This window comes from Mchenga conophoros, linkage group LG2 (assembly GCF_057382185.1).
Source record: "Mchenga conophoros isolate Kocher_MC1m ecotype Shallow Benthic linkage group LG2, M_conophoros_male_GT1.1, whole genome shotgun sequence".
NCBI lineage: Eukaryota > Metazoa > Chordata > Actinopteri > Cichliformes > Cichlidae > Mchenga > Mchenga conophoros.
This window is the reverse complement of record NC_140527.1, coordinates 147,904-175,752: the sequence shown is the minus strand read 5'-3', so window position 1 is coordinate 175,752 and position 27,849 is coordinate 147,904. Positions and strand designations below refer to the sequence as shown.

General features: G+C 44.2%; 1 protein-coding gene across 2 annotated transcripts in view; it reads right to left on the bottom strand.

Annotated features, from left to right (window-relative positions):
• Window positions 1-27,849, bottom strand: part of slc7a11 (solute carrier family 7 member 11) — a 57,394-nt gene that overhangs the window by 10,089 nt on the left and 19,456 nt on the right. The window contains exons 2-10 of one of the 2 annotated variants that reach the window (XM_085282252.1): window positions 23,031-23,157; window positions 20,899-21,014; window positions 18,779-18,904; window positions 17,624-17,723; window positions 11,481-11,525; window positions 10,546-10,669; window positions 7,507-7,610; window positions 6,787-6,883; window positions 585-734 (exon numbers count right to left, since the gene is read on the bottom strand). In XM_085282252.1, the coding sequence (XP_085138378.1) occupies window positions 585-734; window positions 6,787-6,883; window positions 7,507-7,610; window positions 10,546-10,669; window positions 11,481-11,525; window positions 17,624-17,723; window positions 18,779-18,904; window positions 20,899-21,014; window positions 23,031-23,157 (989 nt within the window). The remainder of the gene's footprint in view (window positions 1-584; window positions 735-6,786; window positions 6,884-7,506; window positions 7,611-10,545; window positions 10,670-11,480; window positions 11,526-17,623; window positions 17,724-18,778; window positions 18,905-20,898; window positions 21,015-23,030; window positions 23,158-27,849) is intronic. The other variant, XM_085282262.1, reaches the window with a different exon arrangement.

Below are 27,849 nucleotides of genomic sequence, written 5' to 3'. Positions count from 1 at the left end.
TTCTAGAAATCTGTGACGATACCCAGCCCTACATCATACTAACAGTCAAACATGATAGTGGTAGTGGGGTGGTCTGGGGCAGCTTTAAGAGCTGAACAACTTGCCATGATTGATCAAACGGTGAATTCTGCTGTCTACCAGAAAATCCTGAAGGAGAATGTTCAGCAGTCACACTTGAATGATGCAGTGGGTCAATGATCCAAAACACACCAGCAAGTCCACCCCTGAATGGCTCAAAAATAAATTAATAAATGAAGGCTTTGGAGCAGCCTTGTCAAAGTCAGGACTGAGAAAACTGCGAAGCTTTAGCATGACAACACAAACACTTGGTGGTAGTTCTTGCTGTGAAGGGTGTCACAACCAGTGATTAGGTTTAGGGGACAATTACTTTTAAAATATAAAATGCAATTTGTTTGATGATCTGAAACATAAGTGTTACAAATGTAGGAAACACTAAGAAATCAGAAACGGGGCAAATACTTTTACACGGCACTGTATCTGGATGCATAAAAGGTTAATTGCATATATAACTGTTAATACTGCAAAGTTCAGATATAGCTGCATAGTGGTGTGGAAATACTGACTTTAAAAGGGCGGGGGAGGTCCGGCTTTGTGTATCGGAGGTAGATCAAACCCAGCACCACCACACCGATGAACAGCCATCGCAGGAAGCTCATGAAGTTCAACAGACTGTAGATGTCTCCAACTAACAGCTGGAGCATGGTCATAGGGTACTGTATATTCACATACACATCCAAATACACACACACATACAAGACGGTTGTATTTCCATCAGTCAAGACTGTGTATTTACAGTGTGGATTTACAGTAGGTTTTATGGACTGATGAATCAAAACTTGAAATCTTTGGTTCCTTCTTCACAGGCTGTTTTACTGGATCCAGGGTCAGTGATAGGAGCCTTGAAACAAAATGGCTGTCGCAGCATTCTGGATTGCCATGCAATACCCTCTGGTATGGATTAAAGATGGACCGATCTGATATTACGTATCAGTATCGGTCTGATACTGACCTAAATTACTGGATCGGATATCGTAGAGAAATAAAAAATGTAATCCGATCCATTAAATATTTCAAAAGCACCTCACAAAACTTGCGACATAGTGTAGCCCAGCTCATAACCTTAGCACGTCGAAGCAGTATGCGTCACGTGATAGAGCAGCTGTGGCGTGCGAGACCTGTCGGCGGCCTTAGCGGAACTGTTTCGAGGTGACCGACTGGGAAACACTCTGTGAGCCTCACGCCGAGGACATCAATGGGCTTACTGAGTGTATCACAGACTACATAACTTTCTGCACCGACTCCATTGTTCCAGCTCAGACTGTTCATTGTTACCCAAATAACAAGCCGTGGGTGACTAAGGACATCAAAGCCCTCCTCAACAACAAGAAGAGGGCTTTCAGAGGGGGCAATAAAGAGGTGAGGAAGGTCCAGGTGTTACTAAAGGACAAGATCAGAGAGGTTAAGGACAATTACAGGAAGAAGCTGGAGTGGAGACTCCAGCAGAACAGCATGAGAGAAGTGTGGAGGGGCATGAAGACCATCACTGGATTCAGGCCAACCAACAGCAGGGGAGCTGAGGGAAGTGAGAATAGAGCTAACGAGTTGAATCTGTTTTTCAATAGATTCGACATCACAGTGTCTGCTCCCACCCCCACAACCTCACCTGTAGTCTGCCTGGAACCCAGAGCCACACCACTGTGCCAGCCTCTCTCCACATGGCACTGTGGCCTCCTGTGAGATTCCTGACACCCCTCCTCCACCCAAGTCTGACCACAACGCCATCTTCCTCATTCCCCAGTATAAACAAAGCATACGGAGGGAAGACGTGACCAAGAGGGAGGTAAAACGGTGGACTGCCCAATCAGAAGCTACGCTACAGGACGCACTCAACGACGTAGACTGGGACATGTTCAGAGCATGCGCAGTCGACATCAACGAGTTTACGGAAGTAGCAGTATGCTTCGTCAATATGCTAGCGGAGGAGATTATCCCCACTGCCAGAGTCACCACATTCCCAAACCAGAAACCGTGGATGGACAGATTGATCCGCACTGCAGTAAACGCCAGGACCGCCTCCTACAACGCGGGTCTCGCCACTGGCGATATGAGCGCCTACAAAGCGGCCTCATACGGCGTGCGGCGCGCGGTGAGAGATGCCAAACGCAGGTACCGGGAACGTGTGGAGTCCCGCTTCCACCAGGGCGACACACGGAGTATGTGGCACGGACTACGCACCATTACGGACTACAAAGCCAGGGACACTGCGCCGATCAATGCCAACTCTGCATTCACCAACGAGCTGAATCAGTTCTACGCCCGTTTCGAGGTTAGCCAGGCGGCTAATGCTATCTACCGCCTGACTACCGAGGACAGTGACGTCATCAGCGAGAGCCCGGTGACCAGCATCGCGGAGCATGACGTCCGAGCGGCACTGAGGAGAGTGAACACAAGGAAAGCGGCGGGGCCAGACGGCATCACCGGCCGTCTGCTGCGCTGCTGTGCTGACCAGCTAGCAGGTGTGTTCACTTACATCTTCAACGAGTCCCTGGCGAAGTCTGTGGTCCCCACATGCTTCAAAAGATCCACCATCATCCCTGTGCCCAAGAACAGCAAACCCTCATCCCTGAACGATTACCGGCCAGTTGCACTGACCTCGGTAGTAATGAAGGTGTTTGAGAGGCTGCTGAAGAACATCATCTCCTCCTCCATCCCAGACACCACAGATCCGCTGCAGTTCGCCTACAGATCCAACAGATCCACAGAGGATGCCATCGCCCACGTCCTACACACCACTCTCAGCCACGTGGACAAGAAACAGGGTAACTATGTGAGAATGCTGTTTGTTGATTACAGTTCAGCGTTTAACACAATAGTGCCCTGCAGACTGTTCACAAAGCTGAGGGATCTGGGACTTAACAGCCGTCTGTGTGCATGGGTGTTGGACTTCCTCACTGGCAGAACTCAGGTGGTGAGGGTGGGCAGGTGCTTCTCCAACAGCATCACCATCAACACAGGAGCACCTCAGGGATGTGTCCTCTCGCCACTGCTCTACTCCCTCTACACTTCAGACTGTGTGGCCACCCATGGCTCCAACACCATTGTGAAGTTTGCTGACGACACAGTGGTGTTGGGTGCCATCTCCAACAACGATGAGGCGGCCTACATGGATGAAGTGAAGAATCTGGCATCGTGGTGCCAGGACAACCACCTCCAGCTGAACGTCAGCAAGACCAAGGAGCTGGTGGTGGACTTCAGAAGGGGTCAGCACAGAGACTACAAGCCCATCATCATCAATGGAGCTCCAGTGGAGAGGGTGCAGTCCTTCAAGTATCTTGGTGTCCACATCTCCTCAGACCTGACATGGGCTGCCCACATTCAGGTCCAGACCAAAAAGGCTAGGCAGCGCCTGTATCACCTACGACAACTGAGGAAGTTCAGGGTCTCTCCAAAGATCCTCAGGATTTTCTATACAGGCGCTGTGGAGAGCATCCTCACACAGAACATGACATCGTGGTTTGGGAACAGCTGTGTGAAGGACCAAAAAGCTCTCCAGAGAGTGATCCGTACAGCAGAATGCTGCTGCAGGATTGCTCTCCCCCCGCTTCAGGACACCTACACCAGGAGATGCCGGACTAGAGCAGCGCAGATACTGAAGGACCCGTCCCATCCTGGCAACAAACTGTTCCAACTTCTGCAATCTGGTAGAAGGTTCCGCATCTTCCGGGCAAGGACAGAGAGACTCAAGAGGAGCTTCTATCCCCAAGCCATCCGTGCCCTAAACACACACACCCGCCCTCTCACATCATCTATAATTGACTGAGACAGGACTCTCTTCCAGACACTCTAAACCAAGGCACAATGTACATTTCAATTCCTTTAATTTTAAATATGTTTATATTGTCTATCCTGTAAAATAGTCAGATGTCTATTCATATTAATGTACAGAATTCACCTGCTTGCTGCTACTACTGCACATTCACCCAGTGTATATACTATATGTCTGTATATATATATATAATGTTCTTCCTCTACACCCCCCCCCCCCCCCCCCCCATTTTTGCACATGTCGAGGAGCGTGTCAGGCTACATTTCACTGTGTGTTATACTTGTATAACTATGCATGTGACAAATAAAGAACCTTGAACCTTGAACCATCACCTTCACTCAATACCAGGTCGCGATGCAAATGAGGAGTCTTCACTCAGGCAAGTCTGCTGGACCAGACGGAGTGAGTCCCCTCGTCCTCAAGACCTGTGCCCCCCAGATGTGTGGAGTCTTTCATAAACTGTTTATGCTGAGTCTGCAGAGGGTCCCAGTGATGTGGAAGACATCATGCCTCGTCCCTATTCCAAAGATACCACGTGTCCTGGATTGTTGATTACCTGACAGGAAGACCACAATATGTACGTCTCCCACAGTGTGTGTCTGACAAGGTAATCAGCAACACAGGGGCACCACAGGGGACTGTCCTCTCCCCCTTCCTCTTCACCCTCTACACCACAGACTTCAGCCACTGCACAGAGACCTGCCATCTTCAGAAGTTTCCTGATGACTCTGCGGTGGTTGGATGCATCAGCAGGGATGATGAGACAGAGTACCGGGCTGTGGTCGACTCCTTTGTCACGTGGTGTGAGCAGAATCATCTGCAGCTCAACATGGCAAAGACCAAGGAATTGATCATGGACTTCAGGAAGACCAGGAAACACTTGACTCCTGTTTCAATCCAGGGGGTCAGTGTTGACATTGTGGAGGACTATAAATACCTTGGAGTACACATTGACAATAAACTGGACTGGGCTAAAAACACCACAGCGCTTTACAGGAAGGGCCAGAGTCGTCTCTATTTTTTGAGGCGACTGAGGTCCTTCAACATCTGCCAGAAAATGCTGAGGATTTTCTACGAGTCTGTTGTGGCCAGTGCGATCCTCTATGCTGTTGCATGCTGGGGGAGCAGATTGAGGGTCGCAGATGCCAATAGACTCGTTAAACTGATCTGTAAGGCCAGTGATGTTGTGGGGATGGAGCTGGACTCCCTCAAGGTGGTGTCAGAGAGGCGGATGTTTTCCAACATAAAGACAATGTTGGATAACACCTCCCACCCACTCCATGACATGCTTGTTAGTCACAGGAGCACGTTCAGTGAGAGACTGAGATCATCGAAAAGCACCACTGAACGACACAGGAAATCTTTCCTGCCTGTGGCTCCCTGTACAACTCCTCCACTTAACACACTGTTTACTGCAACAGCTACACCCTTTTTGCACATGTTCATTTTCAGCTATTTATTTATAAGGTACTTTTATGTGTATATATATGCCTGTATATATTGTGCTATTCTTAGTTAGTGTATTATCCCTTAAACTTTTTCCCTGAATCCGTTCAGTCAGACTTGACAAAAACTGGAAAAATTGGGGTGTTCTAAAACTTTTGACTGGTAGTTTAGTTACTTTCCACTATGTTCCTACTCCATGATAAACTACAAATTTACCCCAAATTACTACTATTGATATTTTAATATGAGAATCAAATTCTAGAAAATAAATCAGGCCCCATCTTATCATTTTATCCTTATCTTAAAGACGCTGCTGGTTGCTAATTTACTTGTGGTGGGTAACAAATAAGCAGAACTGCTTTCTTCCATTTCCACAACATCTCTAAAATTAGAAATATCCTGTCTCAAAGTGACACTGAAAAACTAGTTCATGCATTTATTACATCCAGGCTGGACGACTGTAATTCATTATTATCAGAACGTCCTAAAAACTCGCTGAAAAGCCTTCAGCTAATCCAAAATGCTGCAGCAAGAGTCCTGACAGGGACTAGAAAGAGAGAGCAGATTTCTCCTGTTTTGGCTTCCCTTCATTGGCTTCCTGTTAAATCCAGAATTCAAAATCTTGCTCCTCACATACAAGGTCTTAAATAATCAGGCCCCATCTTATCTTAATGACCTTGTAGTACCATATCACCCTATTAGAGCACTTCACTCTTGCTCTGCAGGCCTACTTGTTGTTCCTAGAGTATTTAAAAGTAGAATGGGAGGCAGAGCCTTCAGTTTTCAGGTCCCTCTTCTGTGGAACCAGCTTCCAGTTTGGATTCGGGAGACAGACACTATCTCTACTTTTAAGATTAGGCTTCAAACTTTCTTTTTTGCTAAAGCATATAGTTAGGGCTGGACCAGGTGACCCTGAATCCTCCCTTAGTTATGCTGCAATAGACGTAGGCTGCCGGGGATTCCCATGATGCATTGAGATTTTCCTTTCCAGTCACCTTTCTCACTCACTGTGTGTTAACAGACCTCTCTGCACTGAATCGTACCTGTTATTAATCTCTGTCTCTCTTCCACGGCATGTCTTTATCCTGTCTTCCTTCTCTCACCCCAACCAGTTGTTGCAGATGGCCCCACCCCTCCGTGACCATGATTCTGTTGGAGGGTTCTTCCTGGTAAAAGGGAGTTTTCCCTTCCCACTGTTGTTCATAAGGGGTTGTTTGAGTATCAGGATTTTCTCTGTATTTGTGTAGGGTCTTACCTTATAATATAAAACACCTTGAGGCAACTGTTGTTAGGATGTTGTTCTATATCAGTGAAACTGAACTGAATCTCTAACCTTCCTACAATTTTTGTCCAAAAAAGTGCAGAAAGCTCAGACAGAATTGTTTTCAGGACTCATGACATCTATTAGCTCATGTTGTCGTCCCTTTCAAAGATTAGTTTTTGTGACCTTTAGTATATTGTCTGAAATGAAATGCTTATGTTAGTAAACTGACCATTATGAGAACAGCTGCAAGTGGAGTGTGTCTGCGGACATGAATCATAGACAAAACCTCAGGGAGCTGGCCTTCACGTGAAGCTACGTAGAACATTCTGGTGAACACACACATTATGACAGACAAAATGAGGAGAGACACCATGACATTCACTTGATAATCAACACAGTCACATTGTATGATTAAAATCAGCTCTTTTTCAACATGAAACATATTCCCATGGGCAGTTTTCTCATTCCCATTAAAAATGCCTCAAGTGTGTAGGTTCAAAGATTTGAAAAGACAACCTGCTTGACTAACTGTGCCTGCATATTTTACAATAAATGCTAGTTTACAAAAAAAGAGAGAAAAAGATAGAGGTGTCCTTTGTTTCCCTCTCTGAGTAGTTCAGATTTTACTTGCTGGTTAATGTGACACTCTGAAAATTCCTTGATTAGGTTTAGGAAAAGTTTAAATTCATTAAATCATTGTCACTTTTGTTGCACCGTAGCACAGATGCATAAGGACACCTTGTGTGCACCACCAGCAACTTTGACAAAACTGATGTATTTGACACCCTACACATGACACACGCACACACACACAGTATAAGCATACTTAAGTATACTTAATACCACAAATTATTGCAAAGTTAGAACTTTTGTTTAACTGCTACAGGATTCTGTCGTGAGCACATCGGCATACATACTCTAGGTGTTTTAGCAGTGACACGAACCTTACCTTGACAGGGCAAAGACGCTGCCGTTCATGGTGCCGTAGCAGGACAAGGCTACAAATACTGGCACGGCGATAGAGAAGTTCCCCAGAAGCCTCTCTGCAAATGTCTGTGGATTTCACAAAGAGGACATAAAGGGAGACAGATGAGCGTTTGTTGGTCATTTGTTTGTATTGAATGTCAGATGGAAAGCAGTGTTCAGGTGACAGGTGTATTTGAGACTAGCTCGAATAAATCAACTTGCAGGAAGTGTTGACTAAAGTTTTCTAATATTTTCAGTACAATGTTGGTGACGAAGCAGCACTGTGGTAGAAGGAAACAGGCCAACGAAACGATGTGAAAACATCAGAGCTGAACGACGGCCTTTCTTTAAAACACTTCATGGAAGTTGGATCAGTTGCATCCGAAGCATATTCAGGCAGACTGTAACTGAAAACACCATTGGATGTAAGGTTACACTTGCAGTCAATCAACTAAACACTGACCAAGCAGGAGCAGAACTCCACCCTTCAGAGATAAGCTGCACCCTGCATACAGGATTCATACAGTAGCATGACCAGAGCTTTGAAGAACTAACAGACACTATTAGTTGTTTGGTGTGCAAGAGCTTTGTTTAAAAAGCAGAGGGATTATCTTTAGTCAGAGGAACTAAATGAAAGCGGAACATTTATTTTTAAAGGTTCTGTTTAAATACATGTAGTACACGTTTTTGAAGGACACAAGGTCCACATTAGTACAGTTTCATTTCTAAACATTTGCTGCACTTGTACTTTTGTCCAAAGTTTTAGGAGCCCTGGGTGTACGTTTGAAAATGTCCAAGTTTTGTCGTAGTGTATTGAGGTAAATGCTAAATAAAAATGATCTTTATATATGACTTCAGCCTATTCCATTCATCACTCTTCCATTATGTGAACACACCTCTAATTCAAAAAGCCTAAAATGACTAATCGTGCCTCAAGCCAAGCTTCTTCGAGATAAGTTCTAGACACCAGTTAAACTCTGTAATCAAGTTTGAGATGTAAACTTCTGCCCGCTGTCTATGAGAGAGGAAGAACATAGTTTAATGCTTTTATCCTATCACAGCCTTCTAAGAACACATAAATGCTCTTAACACCTGTCTTAAGGTGCTTTTATCGCTCTCTGTGCACAGGGCAATAAAACTAACTGCATTACAAAAGACCAGCGATCTCTGATCGCTATCCTCAGTCTAATAAGCAACAGTGGTTATTATTGGGGAATGTCTGTGATGTGATTAACATTAACAGGGCTGGGATGGAACAATCACATTAACAGCTGCTGGGAAGCCAAGCTGTCAGAGACACTTTGCTGATAATGACATGCTAAGTGCAGGAAGGCAACCGCACTGCTCAAGCCAGAAGTAAACACCACAGAGGTGAGACCTCAACTAAATGCTTTCAAGTAGCATGCACAACGTTTTACTGCAGAGAGCCAAGGTCAGCCCTTACAGTGAAAAACACTGTGAGATATATTTCACTGTCAAATAAGGAGCCACTGCCATAATTTCAGCTTAATATAAGCTACTGATATCACATATAACATAACAAAGTTTTGCTTTTCTCGTTGCTTTATTGAACTTTCCCTGTTCCTGCACACTGCCTGTCTGTGACAAGTTTTTGTTATAGCGCATATAGGTTGGCTTCACATTTCCTGATTAGTTTAACAGTAACTGCAAAAAGCCTTCAAAGTAGTTTTTCTGATTTTTAGAGAGATAGGGTTACCATAACAGGTTAATTTATTAGAACAACTTAGCTTCCAAATCCACTGTCCTTATGACAACAAACACAAAGCTGCAGACATGGGATCTTCCACTGTGTGGCCAACTGAATGCTCAGAAATAGAGCTACATAGCGTTCCCAATAGTGGTGAGGATTCAGACACAAAATAGCCCCCAAAAGTTTCTAGTTCATACAATAGTTACCCTGATGGCGTCTTCCTGCTTTGCAGATACCTTGCAGTCTGGAAATGGCTTATTTAATGAGTCACAAATATCCACCAGTGGAAATGTTATAGTTTTGCCGCTGTTTACGTTCAGTTCTGCCATCGTGGATTGTGGCTACTCTGACTTTACGAGTGGGAAGTTGAGTTATTCCAGATTCACATTTCAACTGGGAACTTGGAAATTCTGACTTGGGAACACACCCTATTTCTACCACCTTGATGCTGATTGGCATTTTACAACACTTGTTTAAGCAGCTCTGAATTTTTGTGACTGTTAGTTATTTGTGTTTACCCAAAGTAATGCCCCAAAATGTAGTTCTTTGATGATTCTAGTGAATCGTGAGCTTTTGATCTATGTTTTTATATGTGAATTGTTACATTTTGTTCAGGCATAGATGTCTCTTGTCTCTCGTTTACATATTTCTCTAAGTTATTTTTTTCTGCTGAATATTTTGCTTTATGACCAAATTGTCAACAAAGTTACCGTAATAGCATTGCTTATTTATTACTGATTAGCCAGTCAGATTATTAGCCAATTGGGATGCTTTACAAAGCTCTACAGAATATATTTTTTTTAGATGATGGGATGTTTGCATTGTCTGCTCTATGTCAATCATTCTTACCCATAACATCCTTATCTGTTTACAGGCATGTTACGGTACATGCAGAGCTCAGGACAGAAACAATAATATGGGTCTCTAAATGAATGACTGTGCTATAATAAATGCACTGTCACACAATCTATTGATTCTTTCCCAAACACATATCATTAAAAAAAATCTAACTAGTGCTTTAAGGTAGAATCATTTTCACTACAGATGTATTTAGTTACACTATAATTATACACTAAGCTGATACAGATATTTTGTGAATAAGAGACATGGGTGAGGGGTCCCACTTTGAGTGTGTATGGCCTTGATTGAGGACTCATGCGGGGAAACGTACATTTATAAAGTTGTGTTGCTGTTTTACTGTTGTTGGTTTTTGCTTTTTTATTTTATTCCTAATACAATATTTAAGGTAGACGGATAAGTGACAGTTACTTTTAAAGGTTCAGTACTTACACTGTTTTTCCAAGTACTTACCACAGCAACAGCTGATGAGGCCAGGAGCTCCTCAGCTGACATTACAGTGTAGTATGCCACATTGGTGAGCACATAGCAAGAAGTCACAATTGCCATGGAGATACAGATGGCGAGTGGAACAGTCCTGAGGGCCGGAGGGAGCACACTGTTAGGCACTTGCAAGACTTACTCATCCTTCTTTCCCTTGTATATCTATGTCTGTTTTACTTCCATACATGCTCCATCTGTACAGCTTTCTAAGAGACGTAAACAGAATGTACCACCTACTATCGGGCTGATCAATTCTGCTAGCTACAACAGCTCCAAAGTTTTGCTTTTTGTGCTCATTCTTTGGTAGGCAGCACAAAACAATCAGAGTACTCTGCATTTTTTTGTTAAAAACAGAAGAGACGTCACTGTGAACACAGAGGAAACAGTATCTAATAATGTTCACATGTCCCAGATATGCCAACAGGATGAATTCACTTCAATTCAATTCAAATCAGCTCAATTCAGTTCAGTATATACTGAATATTGTAGGAATGAAATCACAACAAAGGTTGCCTCAAAGTACTTATGTTGTAAAGAGTCTACAATAATACAGAGTGACAAAGTGGAACAACAGTAACTCAGCCATGAAGTGGTAGAGCATGTAACGTCACATAGTGGGTTCAGTCAGTCAGCAGTTTGTTGATGGACCCTTCCTGTTCTAACATGAGTAACCATAGTAACTGGTAACACACCAAGATGCTGTGTAAGGCTCAGGTACAGTAGACACAGTCATTTCACTTCAAAGTAGTCACGTGATCCAATGCTGTTTATTAGAAACACTAATCACAGTGAAACTAGCCACTTTTGTCCAACAGATGAAGAAATAGGATTCCTTAGACTTCAAATTCTATTATTTATAAATAACTTTACATGACCAGAAGAGTAAGCACATGGACTAAACTTACCTTGCAGGGTTGTCCACCTCCTCTGTCACAAAGTTCAGATAGAACCTGAGTAAGGAAAGAGTTAGTTTATTACCTCCACTTATTAATGACCAGCAACAGTGTGTGTGTGTGTGTGTGTGGGGGGGGGGGGGGGGGGGGGGGGATCGACCTATCTTGGTGGGGACAAAAATCTGAAACTTGCTACACTGGTGGGGACCAACAGATCCTAATGGGGACCGAAATCCCAGTCCGCACAGAGTTGAAGGCATTTTTCACACTCAAAATGTGGTTTTAGTGTCAGGGTTACAATTGGGCTATGGTTAGGTATGGAGACAGTTTAACTAACGTGTCCAAATACTAATGGGCTGTGAGTCCCTTACTCATTAGAGCAACCAGAGGAGAGTGGTCCAAAAAGAACAAACTATTCAAAATATATTATATACCAACAGGTATACATACCCCTGTCTATTTCCCTGCAGCATATACGATGGAAACGTAAAATCTGTAACTATGGCGTGAAACGTGTGGGGCAGATGATAAGCGCATGCATGTCCATAGATTTAAAATACACCTTGGTCCACATCTTTTTCTGAACTTCTACTACTTTGAAATTAATTTTTTAGACACCATCTTCAGAGTCGCTGGTCTCATATTTCAGTTTATTCGACTGGTGATGTGTATTTAAAATCTGCACGAACTGTTTAAAACTCTCTTCTCCACGTGCCCACGCGCCTATAATATCTTCTAAGAAGTGGAGATAAAACATGGGTTGTAGTGCACACTTGGCCAACGCCCCCCTTTCCCACTTGCTCATGTAAATATTTCCCTACGATGGTGCGCATCTCTGTCCCATGGCCGTGCCTTCCAGCTGTAAGTAGCATTTATTGTCAAATTCAAAGTCATTGTTTTTTTGTTTTGTTTTTTTCTGCCTGTCCCGTTTGGATCTTTAGCCATCAGAATTGTTGTCTGAAGGCCAAGAAAGATGCCAAGTGGATTTACTTTACTAAGTGGATCATCATGGCTTTGCCATATTGGTCCATTTGATTGACCTTTATTATAATTATGTATTTATTTTATTTTATTTTCGGTTGTTACAGACGAGACAGACATGACTGGGGGATAGGACAGGGAGAAAGAATGAAAGAAAGAGAGGGAGAGAAAGAAAACCAGAGGGGAGAAGAGACGGTGAGAAAGGGGGGAATTAAAAAAAAAGAAAAACAAACAAAACACCTGGATCACCTGTATGGAGATAAGAAAAAACAGAAGAGAAAACAAACAAAAAAGAGCAACATAATAAACACAACACCATCACAATAAACTAGCTAACAGTAGATAACAATAGATACTAAATATTAAACGATATTGTGCAGCACGCAAGATCAACAGCGCACAATGTGCTTTGAGGCAGCAGCCAAGAAAGGTGTAGTTTGTGTCTGTGAACACCCGTGTGTACACCTGTGTGCACACCTGTGTGGATCAGCATGCTTGTATTCAAAAGGTTTCTCCATGTAACAATCTGCTAGGGAGTGTGGGGAGCCATAGCCCCGTCCACCAGGGCATGAAGCAGGTATGGAGGAGATTATTTTCCAAGATGGCGCCGCGTATGGATGCCCTGGTGCTTCAGTGCGTTACTTTTGTCTTGTTTTTGTGCATTTCTTCTGTGTCTGGGCACTCCTCTGGATATTCTTACACCAGAGAAGAGCTCCTTAACTGCAGGACTACAACGCCTGTGGATTTATTTCCAATATTTGTCGCATCTGCGGCAGATTTACTGCTGACTCTGATCAGGAAAGTGAGACGTCGAAAGAGAGGTAAGCGAGCCGGCGTACTCGTGCGTTTGAGGAGGCGCGGACTGAGAACGGCCCTTCCTGGGATCTTCCTTTCTAATGTACGCTCACTCTGGAATAAGATAGACGAACTGGCCCTGATGAGAAGCATGAACAGAGACTTTGCCTCCTCCTGTGTCTTATGTTTTACGGAGTCGTGGCTCAGTGAGGACATCCCGGACTGCGCGCTCAAGCTGGAGGGCTTTCATCTGCTGCGCGCGGACCGGCAGGCCGCTCTCTCCGGTAAAACCAAAGGTGGAGGTGTCTGCTTCTACATCAATAGTGGCTGGTGCACAGATGTAACAGTGATTGCTCAGCACTGCTCTCCCTCTCTGGAATATCTTTTTATTCACTGCAAACCGTTTTATTCTCCGCGGGAGTTTGCTTCATTCATCCTGGCCGCTGTTTACATCCCGCCAGACGCAGATGCGCAGGCAGCTCAGTGTGCACTCGCAGAGCAGATTCTCCACATGGAGCGGACATACCCAGACTCTCTCATCATTGCTCTTGGGGACTTTAACAAAGCCAATCTGAGCCATGAGCTTCCGAAATACAAGCAGTATATTAAATGCCCGACCAGAGAGGAGAGGACATTGGACCACTGCTACAGCACGATCAGCGGGGCCTATCGCGCGGTGCCCCGCGCTTCACTCGGACTTTCTGACCACGTCATGATCCACCTAATCCCCGCGTACAGACAGAGGCTGAAGCTCTCCAAACCTGTCGTGAGGACCAAAAAACTGTGGAGCAACAAGGCTGTGGAGGAGCTTCGCACGTGTTTGGAGACCACAGACTGGGACACATTGAAGGCTGCTTCTAACAGCTTGGACGAGTTTACGGACACTGTCACCTCCTATATCCACTTCTGTGAGGACAGCATTGTGCCATCACGCACCAGGGTGAGTTATAACAATGACAAACCCTGGTTTACTCCTAAACTCAAAAAGCTGTGGCTGGAAAAGAGTAAGGCGTTCAGAAGCGGAGACAGGGACTGCTACAGAGAGGCCAAGTACAGGTTCACTAAAGAAGTGGACATTGCCAAACATCAGCACTCTGAGAAGATGCAGCAGCAGATCTCAGAGAATGACTCGGCCTCTGTGTGGAAAGGTTTTAGGAATATTACAAACTACAAGCCTAAAACCCCCCACTCCACTGATGACTTGCTCTTAGCCAACACCCTTAACGACTTTTACTGCCGTTTTGACGAGCCATCAGGCAGCCTTCACACCTCCAACGACCCCAACAATAGAGGCACTTTGGACACTAATTCCCCCACCTCTCCCCCCTCCATAGAGCCATCACCACCATCAAACACTTCACCTACAACACCCCCCTCCTCACCCCACACAAAAGAGGATTTCACACCACCTCCTCCCACCACAACTCTTCATATTCATGAAGCAGATGTGAGGAAGCAGTTTAGGAGTCTGAATGCTCGGAAAGCTCCCGGCCCAGACGGTGTGTCTCCTGCCACCCTCAGACACTGTGCAAACGAGCTGGCCCCAGTGTTTTCTGGCATCTTCAACTCCTCACTGCAGGCATGTCATGTGCCTGCCTGCTTCAAGTCCTCTACCATAATCCCTGTCCCCAAGAAACCTAGGATCACTGGACTAAATGACTACAGACCCGTGGCTCTGACATCTGTGGTCATGAAGTCATTTGAGCGCCTGGTTCTCTCCCATCTCAAGACCCTCACGGCCCCCCTCCTGGACCCCCTGCAGTTTGCATATAGAGCCAACAGGTCTGTAGACGACGCCATCAACATGGCCCTACACTTCATCCTGCAGCATCTGGACTCCCCAGGAACCTACGCCAGGATCCTGTTTGTGGACTTCAGCTCTGCCTTCAACACCATCCTTCCAGACCATCTCCGAGGCAAGCTTTCCCAGATGAATGTGCCTGATCCCATCTGCCGGTGGATCACTGACTTCCTGACGGACAGGAAGCAGCACGTGAGGCTGGGAAAGAATGTCTCGGACTCCCGGACCATCAGCACCGGCTCCCCTCAGGGCTGTGTTCTTTCTCCTCTGCTCTTCTCCCTGTACACCAACTGCTGCACCTCCACCCACCAGTCTGTCAAGCTAATCAAGTTCGCAGATGACACCACCGTCATTGGGCTCATCTCGGACGGGGACGAGTCTGCCTACAGGAGAGAGGTTGAACGTCTGGTGTCTTGGTGCAGCCACAACAACCTGGTGCTGAATGCCCAGAAGACAGTGGAGATTATTGTGGACTTCAGGAAGCACACAGCCCCACTCCCCCCCATCATCCTGACTGACACCCCCATCACCTCTGTGGACTCATTCCGCTTCCTGGGTACCACCATCACCCAGGACCTGAAGTGGGAGCCCACCATCACCTCCGTCATCAAGAAAGCCCAGCAGAGGATGTACTTCCTGAGGCAGCTGAAGAAATTCAACCTGCCAACACGGACGATGATGCAATTCTACACTGCAATCATCGAGTCCATCCTCACCTCCTCCATCACCGTGTGGTACGCTGGAGCCACTATCAGGGACAAACAGAGACTGCAGCGTGTTGTGCGCTCTGCTGAGAAGGTGATTGGCTGCAGACTCCCATCTCTGCAGGACCTGTACACCTCCAGGACACTGCGGCGTGCAGCCCGGATCTCAGCTGACCCTTCTCACCCTGGACACAGTCTGTTTGACCTGCTCCCCTCAGGCAGGAGGCTCCGGTCCATTCGCACCAGAACCTCTCGCCACAAGAACAGTTTCTTCCCCTCTGCTGTTGGACACATGAACAATAACCACATGATTGTCCCCGCCACTAACACATGACCCTACGCTGTGTCACTGCATCATTTCATGTTTGGCACTGATCACCACCTGCACTCATGTATATATCTTTCTACGTAGCACTCATAATTCTTATTCTCATGTATATATCTCATGTATATCTCATGCACATATCTTTCTTTCTACATAGCACTTTAATTCTTATTGTCTGCACTGAAGCACCGCAGCAATTTCCTAATGTTGTAAACCTCAACATCTGGCAATAAACCCATTCTGATTCTGATTCTGATTCTGATCAAAACTCCAGACATCCAGAGGCCCCAGAGTACGAGGACCCGAGGAGGACCACCAAAGGGGGGGAACCGTGCCACCCTCCTGGGAAGAGCTGAGTAGAGCCCCAAACGAGAGGTCGCCCAGCAGCTACGGAGCAGAGGCCAGAGGGGGTTGCAGTGACGTGCCCACGGGCTCTGCCGGCAGCCAGCTGTGCCAGAGAGGACCGAGCTTCAGGCCCAGAGGCCAGAGGCCTGAGGGCACCCCACCCCCTGGAAGGAGCCCAGCCGGGCCACAGGCGCCCGGCCCCGCCAATCGGCCACCAGGAGTGAGCTGGTACATACATGAGCACCCAGTCCCAGACACCAAGAACCACCAACACACCAACGTCTGAGGGCATCAGCCACTGGCAGGGAGTGTGGTGAGGGGAGATGGGCCCCCATACCTTGGAGAGCCTGAGATTCAAAGTCATTGTTGGTAAGATAGAGTTCCAACAGATGTAGAATTTCTGCGTTATCCGGGCGCTTGGTGACCGGATAACGCAGGAAGAAGTTTTCCACCCCATCAGTCACATCTGTGTGTTGATGCTTGTTTAAAGACTGTGTATGTCAATTGTAAATAAAAACGCTTGGTTAGGCACAACTATGGGATGGATTACCTGCAAGAAGTGGTATGTATCTTTTAAATAACTTGGATGCCTGTGGTAGAGAGATCAATGTATTGTGATTATTGCAATCCAAAACTATTGGTCTCGTCCATGTATCAGGTCGCTTGTGTATCTTAGGCAACAGATAGAATTGTCTCGAACTTGGATCGTTGGATCCTAATAAATAGTCCCGCTGTTTAGCTGAGATATACTTTTTATGGAAAAGCTGTCTGACGATTTGTCCTATTTGAAGCTGTACCACAGTTTGGATAGAGCTAGGAATATTTTTATAGTATTTTTCATCTTCCAATTGTCTATTTGCTTCCAGCCTATACTGCTGCTTGTCCATTAGAACTATTTTGGACCCTTTGTCCGCCGGCTTGATTACTATCTGTCTGTTATTTTGTAATTCTCTGATAGCGCATCAAGTCCTGGATGGTATCATACAATGTATACCACTCAGGTTCCCAGACCGAGGGAAGGATGAGGGGCTCCCTGAAAAAATAATCTTCTTTAAAGTAGTTATGATTAGGGTTAGGATTAGGCATTCATTTTTGATGGTTAGAGTTAGAGTAAAGGGCTCAGGAAAGCATTATGTCAATGGGATGTCACCAGGAGGATAGCAAACCAGACGTGTGTGTATGTGTGTACCGTGCGCACACTTACCATCCAGCATACGCGTACATCCCAGAGTAGAAAGCCAGTGGCATACCAGAGAGCTGCACATTACTCAGGTCAAAGGCATTCTCAAAGTGTCTGGTCTCTCCTGCAAGCATGCACACACATCAACTGCCACATTTGCCTTATTGTGCAAGATGTCTTGATGCATTCTCAATCATCCAGGAAAGTAAATTTCCAAAAGTTGATTCTGGTCATCTGGACGTAGCGTTTTGTGAGAGAAACGTGAATTCTTAAATCATTTTAATATCTTTAACAATTGCAATCACAGAAATGATCACAAAGCTCTCTGTATACCTGAGGGCTACTGGAGACACTGGCCTCTCTACATGAACTCCATGGTTGAGTTATTACATTAATTGCAATAATTCACCATCAGCTGTGCAAATGTAGATTTATTTTTTACAACGTTAAAGCTGGAGGTTGCCTTCTGCAGAGGCTTCAGGAGTACGGTGCTTCATTATCTCTGTGCACAAATGACTCAGCCGGGCACACAAAGAAAAATCAGTAATTACATTTGCGTGTCAATGAGTAATTCGTTTTCTGAAGTTAATTAAGAAATTTCTTTGAATTAATAATTTGTTCACATTAGGAAAATGCTGAGTTAAACAGCCCAAAAGTATAATCAAGTTATTAAAAGTATAATTAATTTAAAGGTCAAATTCATGAAGAAGATTTATTTAATTTATTAAATATGCATATATGAGTTGCAATCTGGGCTTACGTTACAGAAATGTGGACAGAGTGAAAAAGATTAAGAGAGATAAACTGAATAAATACAACAGATCGTGTGCAGTCCAGGGCTTGGGAGAACATTATATACATAATATGTACTAACTTTACTGTTTTAAGGAATGAATGCAAAGAGTGCTCACTGACACATACAGTATTGCTTCAGAGAAACATTTTAAGTTAATGACATTTTAAAGTACAGCAAAGTCTGCAGTTGAGAGGAAGACAGAAATCCTGTCCTGCTGTGCGGACACCAATAAATGCTCGACCTGTAGCATGCTGTGAGCAGGTGTGTATGACACGCAGGATTCATGTTGAACCACGTGCAGCTGAACACTGTGTGCAACCCAGAACACTCAGAATTTTGGTGGTGGTACGTGTGCAGTGCTAGAGAGGTGTCACTGATGATACCTTTAAAGAGCTGGTACATGCCTGGCACTATTATGATGGCAATGGCCAGAAGCTTGCTGACAGTGAGGAAGATCTGAATCCTGGCTGTCCACGTTACGCTCATACTGTTCAGGTACATAACAGACGCTGCAGAGAGAGGGAACCATGTCAAGCAGTCATACAGTGTTTGTGACCATATTGAAGGCTCACCATCAACAGAAAAGTCTAAGCTAGTCATATCACATTATTACATTTAGTAAGTGGGATTACTTTCTATGTAGTGACTAAAGATCAGATGTCCCTGAATGTTGTTTTCTGTGCTAACGTCAGTCACAACCTGTGCCTTACAGCAGCGGTCTCCAACCTTTTTTGCGCCACGGACCGGTTTATGCCCGACAATATTTTCATGGACCAGCCTTTAAGGTGTCGCGGATAAATACAACAAAATAAAACTAGTACCGGTACCGAAAAAAAGGAAATTTATTCATAACACACGTGAAAAGAACGATAAAAACGATAACAAAATAACGCTGAAAACCGATAAAAACCCTGAAAACTATACATTTCACACCTGAGCCTCAACTCTCGTGGCCCGGTACCAAACGACTCACGGACCGGTACTGGTCCGAGGCCCGGGGGTTGGGGACCGCTGCCTTACAAGAAACCAGTTTAGAATTAAAGGAAACATTTTGTAAGCTTTTTGATAACCAGATGCCTTTAGCTACAAATTTGGCGTGGGGGGCATTTGTTTTTGTCAAAACATGTTTATATTATATTATATTATGATAATTATATAATATACGAATATATCAAGTGGTGTCTTTTCAGTCTTCCACTTCACTCCAGCTCACCCTGTACTGGGTTACTTGGGCCCCTCAGCCTTGTATCCCACTGACAGGCCTTCAGAAGAGAAAGCAGAGTTGGAGGACCAGGGACCCTGAGGTAGTTAAATTACTACTGGGTGGCAGAAACTCTGGATTGGATGAGATTCACACTGAGTTCCTCTATGTTTTTGGACTCTCTTGCGTTGAGTGGAGAACTGAGGTGGAGTCTCTGTATTGGCAAATTGTGGTTACAATTACCATCTTTAAGAAATATCCCCTTTCGAGAATATTTAATGTGCGTCAGTATTTTTTTCTAACCATTCTACAAATGTTTTGTACGTTTGGAGAAAGTATCTGACTGCATCCGTCAAGGTATCCTGTGGCAGGTGCTACAGGAGTATGGGGTACCTGACCCACTGTTCCAAGCCATTGTACAACTACAGCGAGAGCTTGGAACGTCGGAAGGTCGCTTTGTTGGAAATAAGTGGGACTAATTTGCACTGGGTGCTAGACGGCACTAAGGCATTTCTGTGTCACCGATTATGTTCAGAATTTCTATGGACAGAAATTCTAGTTGGAGCCAAATTATGGAAGGCTTCAACTTTGGTGGCCTCATCTCTGCTTTTAGTGGGTAAAGTAGTTCTGCTGGCTTCATCAGAAATAGAGCCAATACCCCTCCGCAATGACAGGAACCAGTTGAGGTGGCTCGACCATCTGCCTAGCACCCTTCCTGACTGGCCTCAAGATAGACCCAGGACATGCTAGAGACATTACATCTCTCGACTAGACTGACAAAGCCCTGATGTTCCCTCAGATAAATGAGAAGGATCAACTAATTCACTCAACTTATCCTTTAGTTGGGAAACCATGATGCGATTATTTATTCCATCAATAATTTGTTGTGTTGACAAAACAAATTATACTTTATGTTCAAACATTTATGATATAAACAAAATGTCCTACTTTTGACAGAATTCAAACTCAGTTATTTACAGTGCTGAACGTAGGAAAGTTTGGCTGAATATGAGAAACTGAGCAACTATCAGTGTGTATAATCAGTGGCCCAGTTTAAAATGCTCTGAAATGCTCATTCATGTGAATTTGCTATACTGGAGATTGTTGTGCCCTATGATTGTTTAGAAGGTTGATAAGCTGAGGATAGTCCTGGGTCTTTTTGTCAAACCCCTCTTCCTTCTCATGCACACTTCTGTCTTCTGCTATTTACCCGAGCTATTTACAACACCCTTCACAACAATTCACTAAGATAACATCTGGGCATATTATAACACTCCTTATTACAGTAGCAAAGGTATATACTTAGGCCAATGGCTGTGGCCAGTTTGACAGCCAGGGGGGGGATACCACATGGCATGAACAGAGGTTCCAGGATGTACTGACCAAAGGCCAGAGAAATGACCGCCATGCCTGCAGGCCTGCAAGATGCAACCAAATATGTCAGTTTTTATATTAACATTAATTTATATAACCTTAGGTAACATTCATACGTCCATAAAAGATTATCACTTATGTTTCCAGCCTTGTAGAGTTTTTTAGTCACCTTCAACTACAGCTTTGTTTCATTTTCTGCATCTTCACCTTTGGCAGTCTCATCAAGTCAGTACAGCAAAAAAGACATGGTTCTAGAGCTAACACTGAAGGTGGTGACCAAAATCAAAGCTAATACAAAGCAAATACATGACTTCGATTCACTGCAGCTGGACATGAAACAAAGAAATGCAGTAGCGGGTATGGGAAAACAAGCATCTGTTAGATGGCAGCATATTTGTTATATTTGTTTTTGTGATATACATTTTTAAAAGCAAGTGAAACACAAAAGTCACAAAAATGAAATCAAAGGATCTCAGTTTGATGGGTTTTTAACCCAGCATAATACAGCTGATGCTGAAAGATCCAACATGACTTCATAGAAAGTTATGAAATATGTGACAAGACTTCTTAGAAAAAAATTACTTGGTGATGGTACATGTGTTAGATCATAAATAAGTTAAAAAAAAACGTTTACTTATACAGCACATTTCACAGACTCTGGTCTATTTAAAAGCTTTCTCAAATAAATACGATCGTGGTGATTTCCAAGCCGGCTTTCACATCCCACTGTAAGTCCCACTGTAGCAGGTATAACGATCGGAGTTTGTTTGTAATATCAGATGGGCAACTTCCTAGACATAACATTTCCATAATCACATCCTCATCTGTGCACAGTAGTGGGCTTGGTTTCAATATGAATGAAACAATACTGGCTAGTCCCAAAGGCTCAGCTTCTGGCTCATCTGTATTTCCCTCTTCATTTCCCACAGCAGTCACTGCAGCCGGGGAAATCGCTCTTTGTCCCCCTCATTCTTGTTTTCATTCTCTGCCTCCCTCTCTGTTCATTTCCCATGGTTTCCATTCAGTCCTTGTAGCCTGAGGGTAGCATAAGATTGTGCAGCTCCAAATAGCCAGTAGACTGGTTTGTACTGCTTCACCTTGTCTGTGTACACATTTACTTCCATAGAGCATTTTTTCAACTCTGTGGTACAAAGTAAACTTAGTGTCACATGCAGCCATTCAGCTTTTGCTCCCCACCAAACACAGTCTAAGAGATTATGTATACACCATTTTTTTTGTAAAATAGACACTACACAATATTTGCAACACATTAGGTGACTAGAGGCGTACGAGTTGTTTTCTGCTCCTCCACCAATTACAGCAGCATTGACTTGTGTGATGGTGATGATGTAAAAGCCTGAGATTGAGAGAAATTATTTTTGTGCTGATGTGGTATAATCTAAACTAGAGCACCCAAATGCAATAATATATATAATATAATAATAGAAATAATACTGTCATTTAAATTCATCTATAGCTTCTTGTCTTTTCTTCTTAAACTTTTTCATCACCTCCATACAACTTGTTGTATTTTGTGTTGAATAAGTCCCAGTAACTGTACAAACACATACAATTAGACAATTTATATAATCAGATTTATCGTCAATCCGTGGTTACATGTGACACCCCGAGTCTAAACTTTCAATTCAATTCAGTTTTATTTATACTATGTGGTCACTAATGAGCAACAGATCTGTAAATCAAACTGAAAGATAACACTTATAAAGATGTTATGGCAAAGGTCCCATCAGGTTTGATGAGTAACATCAGCTTCCTTTTTGAATCATGTTAATACTCACTTAAGTCCAACATTTGTCTTGTTTAGCTTTGTTTTTGGTCTCCACCAACTACTGACCTGTCACTGACTGCATCTGTCTCTCTGTTTGCTACCGAGTTAGCATTGTATTAAGGCTTTACACTGTTACAGAAAATAGCTGCTTACTGCTGGAACCAGTGACTCTTGCCACCACAAGCAACATCCTTTATATTATACTTTGTGACAAAAAACAATGATTTGTAGAGCTAAAGATTCAGACTTAATTTGAGGCAAAAAGCATTACCTTATAGCAATGAGATCAGCCCATAGTCTTATAAAAGCCATCTGAGGTCCAAACGCTTCCATTATGTATGTGTAATGCCCGCCAGACTTCTTCATGCATGTTCCCAGCTCAGCATAGGACAGGGCTCCTGCAGTGACAGAGGTGACATATTAATCCTAGCTCAGAAACAAGAGGCTAGGTACATACCAGTCCCAGGACTGTTAAACTGTCTCAGAGGTGTACTCTCTCCCCTTTGTGTCCATGATTAGAGCAATGTATTATTGCGCAAGCTGCCTCAGTTCTGTAGCAACATTTTTGAGTGGAAAAAAGCATCACATTTATCCATTTCAGTACAGGCTTGGCAACAGCCATTAGGTGCAGTGGGTCCTGGGTTCCTTCTGGTGCATGACAGTACCTAGCCTCATGCAGGCAATTCCTGGAGAATAAGGGAATTGATACCACTGACGTGACTGACCGTCCGTGCCCTAAACACACACACCCGCCCTCTCACATCATCTATAATTGACTGAGACAGGACTCTTCCAGACACTAAACCAAGGCACAATGTACATTTCAATTCCTTTAATTTTAAATATGTTTATATTGTGTATCCTGTAAAATAGTCAGATATCTATCCATATTAATGTACAGAATTCACCTGCTTGCTGCTACTACTGCACATTCACCCAGTGTATATACTATATGTGTATAAACACCCAGCACGCCCCTGCGGGCGGTTTATCCTTCAAGCTCGGGTCCTCTACCAGAGGCCTGGGAGCTTGAGGGTCCTGCGCAGTATCTTAGCTGTTCCCAGGACTGCGCTCTTCTGGACAGAGATTTCCGATGTTGTTCCCGGGATCTGCTGGAGCCACTCGCCTAGCTTGGGAGTCACCGCACCTAGTGCTCCGATTACCACGGGGACCACCGTTACCTTCACCCTCCACATCCTCTCGAGCTCTTCTCTGAGCCCTTGGTATTTCTCCAGCTTCTCGTGTTCTTTCTTCCTGATATTGCTGTCATTGGGAACCGCTACATCGATCACTACGGCCGCCTTCTTCTGTTTGTCTACCACCACTATGTCCGGTTGGTTAGCCACCACCATTTTGTCCGTCTGTATCTGGAAGTCCCACAGGATCTTAGCTCGGTCATTCTCCACCACCCTTGGGGGCATCTCCCATTTTGACCTCGGGACTTCCAGGTTGTACTCAGCACAGATGTTCCTGTACACTATGCCGGCTACTTGGTTATGGCGTTCCATGTATGCCTTGCCTGCTAGCATCTTGCACCCTGCTGTTATGTGCTGGATTGTCTCTGGGGCATCTTTACACAGCCTGCACCTGGGGTCTTGCCTGGTGTGATAGACCCCAGCCTCTATGGATCTTGTGCTATATATATATATATATATATATATATATATATATATAATGTTCTTCCTCTACACCCCCCCCCCCCCCCCCCCCCAATTTTTGCACATGTCGAGGAGCGTGTCAGGCTACATTTCACTGTGTGTTATACTTGTATAACTATGCATGTGACAAATAATAAAGAACCTTGAACCTTGAACCATGCTTGCCTGAAATAAAAATCCATAGAACACCTCTGAAAAGTTATGTTTCGGTCCATCTGACACCATCGGGTTGCACCTCAGACTGCAACTCAGACCTCAGATCCTTTCGGGCTGTCTTTGACTTCAGCCCGGTGTAGGCTGATAATGCTCATTTCCATCGAGTGATGTGGCATTCTTTTGTAGAGTTGGATGTCTCGAGACCGGTCTTGGTCTCGAGACCACTTTTACGTGGACTTTTGTCTGGGTCTTGTCTTGGTCTCGACTGACTTTGGTCTCGGTCTTGGTCTCGCTGTTTCGGTCTTCTCAAATCGACATAGTGTTCAGGAGATTTGGAGTCAACCATCAGCGGAGCGGGGGTGGTGGCTTACAGGGCTTAAGCCCGGGTCATTTTTTCAGAGTGTAATTTGTTAGTTAGATGCCTGCCTGACAACTGTATAAAACAAAAACAACACACGAAGCACAGAGCGTACCATCGTAAATTCCCCCTAATTTTGGTATGATCCGAGCTCAGGCACTAGGCGACTGAGCACTAGTGATTAGTGATGTTCGATTCGTGAACGAATCATTCAATACTCGAGAATCACTTTACTGACTCGTGAATCATGATTCACAAGCCCAACTGACTCACTGACTCATCCCTGTTGCTGTTAGCAAGCTAATTCCATTAGTAGAAATATATCTAGCTTATAATTAAAATTGTGGGGGGGAAACAACAGCCAGTTTCTTAACAAAAGCATTTCTGCTCTGAACTGGAAGAAAAAACCTTGAGTAGAAACCTCACATCAAGAAAATAGCTCCTTGGTTCACTGTAGCATCGCTCAGCTAACATGCTAACAGCACATTTGAGTTACTCACCCCCTCCATTCCTGTGCTGAATCGTAGCATAAGCGAATCACTCAGGACTCACTAACCCCCTCCCTTGCTGTGCTGAATTGTAGCATAAACGAATCACTCAGGACTCACTCCCTCCCTCCTGGCTCACAGCTAAAACGAGTTGAACGAATCACTGACTCACTCACCCCCTCCCTCCTGGCTCATAGCTCGATCGAGTTGAACGAATCACTGACTCACTCACCCCCTCCCTTCCTGTGCTGAATCGTAGCATAGAGGAATCACTCACTCACTCACCCCCTCCCTCCCGATTCGCAGCTTCTTCTTCTTCTTAGTTAGCACCAACGTTAAGGTACATTAGCGCCCCATGGTACACAGCTCAGTGGACCCTCATGCTTCATGAGACACACTCACCCCTCCCTCTCGGTTATCAGCTGTTGAAACTCAGAGCGTGTTACCTTGGAAGAGTCGCTCCTTCACCGAAGACGAAATCCGATAGTCTGACTGACGCAGTATAACATTCAGTCTACACTTTGTTTTTTTGAAAAGATCATAAGCAGACTTAAGGAAAAAATATATGAACTGCTGCTGCAATAATGTAAGTTAAATAATTAGAAATTCGCTATTTCACTAAATTATTTAGATAAGAAAATATATATGTGACACATTTGAGGAAAATACTAATAATAAAAAAACAGAAAATTCTAAAGGTGTTTGTGTTTTTTTCCACGTGTATGGGGCAAGGGGGCGGTACTACGGTGTTGTTTGCCGGCAGTGCGAGTTAAAGATACGAGGAACAATGGATAGTCATCGAAGAAGCGATATTTGGATGCATTTTCAAATGAAAAGTGCAACACACGCACAATGCAACATTTGCAAGACAGTTTTGTCTTTTCGAGGGGCAAGTACATCAAATATGAGAAGACATCTCAGTAGCAAGCACCCCACAGTCATGCTACAACAACAGCACAGTCAAAACGCAGCTACTAGCATTGGACAACCTAGCAGCCAGCAGCAGGAGCAACAATCTTCAACAGCAGCATTATCAACAGCGGTCACATCACCTGTTTATTCCAGCAGCACATCAACAAGTACTCAGAAAGAAAATACAAGCACACACACAGCAGGGCAAGAACAACAATCAGCAAAAAGAAGACAGAGCCAGTCTTACATGGGAGCATTTGTGTCAAGGCCCATGATACCACTTCAGCAGAGCAAGGTTGACCAGGCTCTGGTTAAAATGATTGCCCAAGATTTTCAGCCCTTTTCAATCGTTGATGACAGAGAATTTAGGGAGTTCACCAAGGCACTTGATCCTTCATATGTTCTTCCCAGTAGAAGTACAGTATCAAGACAGCTGATGCCCAATTTGTTTCAGAAGATAAGAGCTGATGTTCAGGAAAAAATCAAGACAGCACCTGCTGTGTGCTTAACAACTGACTGCTGGACCTCCAGCACATCAGCAAGTTACATGTCTGTTACATGCCACTATGTGACCGAGTTTAAGCTGCAGTCAAACTTGTTGGACTGTTTTGAATTAAAAGACAACCATACATCTGAAAACCTGGCTAGAGAGCTGGAAAGCATTGCAACTGAATGGGCCATTATGGAAAAGATAGTTGCATGTGTAAGTGATAGTGCAGCCAATGTCAAGAAGGCTGTGGGTGACATCCTGCACTGGAACCATCTAAATTGTTTTGCACACATTTTGAATTTAATTGTCAGAAAGGGAATCCATCAGTCTCAAATTCAAGAAATTATTAGAAAGGTAAAAGCAATAACTGAATATACACGCCGCAGCACAGTGGCTTCTGCTAAACTGAGAGAGACACAGCAGCAGATGGGACAGCCCCAACTACGACTGAAGCAAGATGTGCCAACCAGGTGGAATTCCACTTATTACATGCTGAAGCGGATTGCAGAAGTGAAGGATCCCCTCATTTCCACCCTGGCCTTGGTAAATCCACAGCTGCAAACCCTGTCACTTGAAGAGTGGGAGATGGTCAAGGAAACCTGTGAGATCCTGCAGCCTTTTGAGGAAGTGACTGTGGAACTGAGTGCCGAAAGGTATGTTAAAATAGTATCATAATACATGTATATATTTCATGTTGTGTCATTACATTTGCCTAAACACATTTTTCAATTCTTTCCCAGATAATAGCATTTAAGATGTTTCTTACAACAGCTTATAATTAAATGTAAACTGTAAAATGGTTTTATATGACAATGTATGCTTAATGCACTGCACTGTAACTGCATTAAAACGCATGGAACTATAGTCTTTCCTTTATTTCTCCTCAACAGGTTTGTTACTGGATCAAAAGCCATTTTAATGGCAAGAGGGCTGCAGAGGATTACTGCACACAGACAGAGAAGTCCTTCCATCTATCAGCCAATCCACAACATGGTAGACATCCTCATGGCAGAAATTGTCAAACGGCT